Below are 2,429 nucleotides of genomic sequence, written 5' to 3'. Positions count from 1 at the left end.
ACATCAGAAACAGAATCAGAAGTTACACAAGTTACAGTTATTTCAGATCATGAACGGTAAGAAATATCCACTTGCAGGTTATTCACTTACACCATCACTTGCTGTTATAGATCCAATGTTTACTATGTTACTTCAAAAGAAAGCTATTAAGGATACAGGAATTGATGGATTAGTTCATACAACGGAAGCGTATGTTTCAATTATGACCAATGAATATACAGATGGACTTGTAGAGAAGCGATTAAATTAATCTTTGAAAATCTTCTTAAATCATATAATGGAGTAGAAGCAAGAGAAAATATGCATAATGCAGTTGGAATTACAGGTATAGTAGTTGCATTCATTGGTATGGATCATTCAATGTTTCACAAAGTTAGAGCATCGTTCCATCTTCCACATAGTAGTTGTGTAGCAGTATTATTACCACATACCATTAGATATAATGGACAAAAACCAAGAAAACTTGCAATGTGACCAAATATAATTTCTATAAAGCTGATCAAAGATATATGGAACTCCAACAAATGATTGAACTTAACTGTAATACACCATTAGAAGGAGTTGATATATTTGATAATACATGTGAAGAATTGATGAAAACTTCTGAAACCATTACAAGATTCAAAAAAGCACTCATTGAGAAGAATCAGTATGGATGGGTAAAGTACCAGAAATAGTACTTCTTTGATTTAAAGATCAACATTCACAAGTTAATCAAAGAGTACTAAGAGTTAAGGAGATTGAAAAGTTCTCAAAACTGCTTGTTATCCAATTTCTTGAATAAAAGCAAATTAAATTAGTTCTTGTTCATTTTTAATAAGTTTTCATGAATCATTTTCTTTTTGAATAAATTGAAACATTTATCAATATAGAATTAATATCTATCTAATACATCAATATTAAATTAAATATTATCATTATTTTAATTGTTTTTAATTATAATGAATTGAATGATTCTCTAACTGTCAAAAAATTAAAAGAGAAATAATCTTTTTGAAATGAAATTATGTTTTGTTTATTATTGATTTATTCTAATAACTTTAGTCTTACAAAAATATTATAATAAAACACTACATTAATTTAATACATTATTCATAATTATCTTTTAAATCATTGTTAAAAACCATTTCATTACTTTTGTTTTTAATAATACTTGTATTATATGCTTAATATGATGAACACTATTCATATTAATCATAAATTATTTAATAATTCTTATTCTTCTCATATGTTTATGAATGAAATATTTATTTATATAAAACACACATTATCTAGTTATTAATATAAAACAGTAAATTTATAAACTTATATTTCTGATAATGTCTCATATTGATAAATAATAAGATGTTCTGTAAAATCTATTTATGATTATTCACTTTTAAAAATTCATAACAATAACTTATATATTAATTAATATTTGGTAGGCTTATTACAACAACTTTACATTTTTATTACAAAACATTATTTCTTCTTTTCCAAATACTATTATGAGTTATAATTCAATACAATAGTTCCTTTGTTATAAAACTGTTTCATGAAAGTTATTAATTATCAATTATATTGATAATACACTAACGTTTTAAATACTCCGTTTAACTTCTTTTTCCACATCTTTTGATTATATCTTTTTACTGAACATTAATATACGAACCAATAAAATACTTTTAACTCCATTGTTTCTTTAATTAAACTACTCAGAATCAATAAATCAATAAAACAAATTTTATTCTTTGAATTTAACAATCTTGGCTATAATGTTGAATATAATATTTTATATTAAACTTAAAGAAGATTGTACCGAAAAGATATCTTATCTGTTAAACAATTAAAATATAATTAAAATAAATAAATCAACAAAGAGATGGTATTCATTCAAGAGAGAGTATTTTTCTTCTATTCTTCATATGAACATTAGTTGTTTTAATAAATAAATCAATTTTTATTTATAGAATAAATCAAATGATAAAAAGTATTTTAAGAAAATTAATGTTATTTATTTTATTAAAAACAAGTTTAAAAAAAAGTAAAAAAACTATAAAAAATAAAATAGAGTTATTTTGTTTTCAAATGAAGTACAATGATAAAGAAAAAATCATTCAATTACACTACTATGTACCGAAGAAGAAGGGAAAAAGGAAAATGACCTCAATCTTTATAATGGATTAGATTGTTCTGTTATTCACCATGAATTAAATGAATCATTCTTACAACAAATATTTGAAAGAATTCGACAAAAAGAGAAATTACCAAACATTCAATGTAACGAAAATGCAATTGCAATACAAAACTCACCAAGAAGTTTTGTAAAAACACGAAAATCACTTATGTTTATGTGCCCTGCTATGGAAGTCAATGGGATAATGTTAGGGGATAAAACACCAGAGAGAAGTCCCATTAGTTGTGTTGAAGCATGTATTATATTTATTTCA

At 23.8% G+C, this 2,429-nt stretch overlaps 1 protein-coding gene across 1 annotated transcript, besides 5 other annotated features; it reads left to right on the top strand.

Annotated features, from left to right (window-relative positions):
• Positions 1-49: 49 nt before the first annotated feature.
• On the top strand, positions 50-474 carry EDI_305650 (uncharacterized protein; the record flags this gene model as incomplete). Its single annotated transcript, XM_001733762.1, has 2 exons — positions 50-189; positions 234-474. The coding sequence occupies 2 exons, from the start codon at positions 50-52 to the stop codon at positions 472-474; spliced, it is 381 nt and encodes a 126-aa protein (XP_001733814.1).
• Positions 475-895: 421 nt separating this feature from the next.
• Positions 896-943: a sequence feature (AT_rich).
• A 433-nt stretch (positions 944-1,376) lies between these two features.
• Positions 1,377-1,419: a sequence feature (AT_rich).
• Positions 1,420-1,760: 341 nt separating this feature from the next.
• Positions 1,761-1,781: a sequence feature (AT_rich).
• Positions 1,782-1,823: 42 nt separating this feature from the next.
• Positions 1,824-1,851: a sequence feature (AT_rich).
• A 67-nt stretch (positions 1,852-1,918) lies between these two features.
• Positions 1,919-2,049: a sequence feature (AT_rich).
• The last annotated feature ends 380 nt before the right edge of the window (positions 2,050-2,429 follow it).

Source organism: Entamoeba dispar, genomic scaffold, assembly GCF_000209125.1.
Source record: "Entamoeba dispar SAW760 scf_1105229457797 genomic scaffold, whole genome shotgun sequence".
In the NCBI taxonomy this organism is placed as follows: domain Eukaryota; phylum Evosea; order Mastigamoebida; family Endamoebidae; genus Entamoeba; species Entamoeba dispar.
Note: the sequence above shows the minus strand (reverse complement) of the source record. Positions and strands in the feature narration are given on the sequence as shown.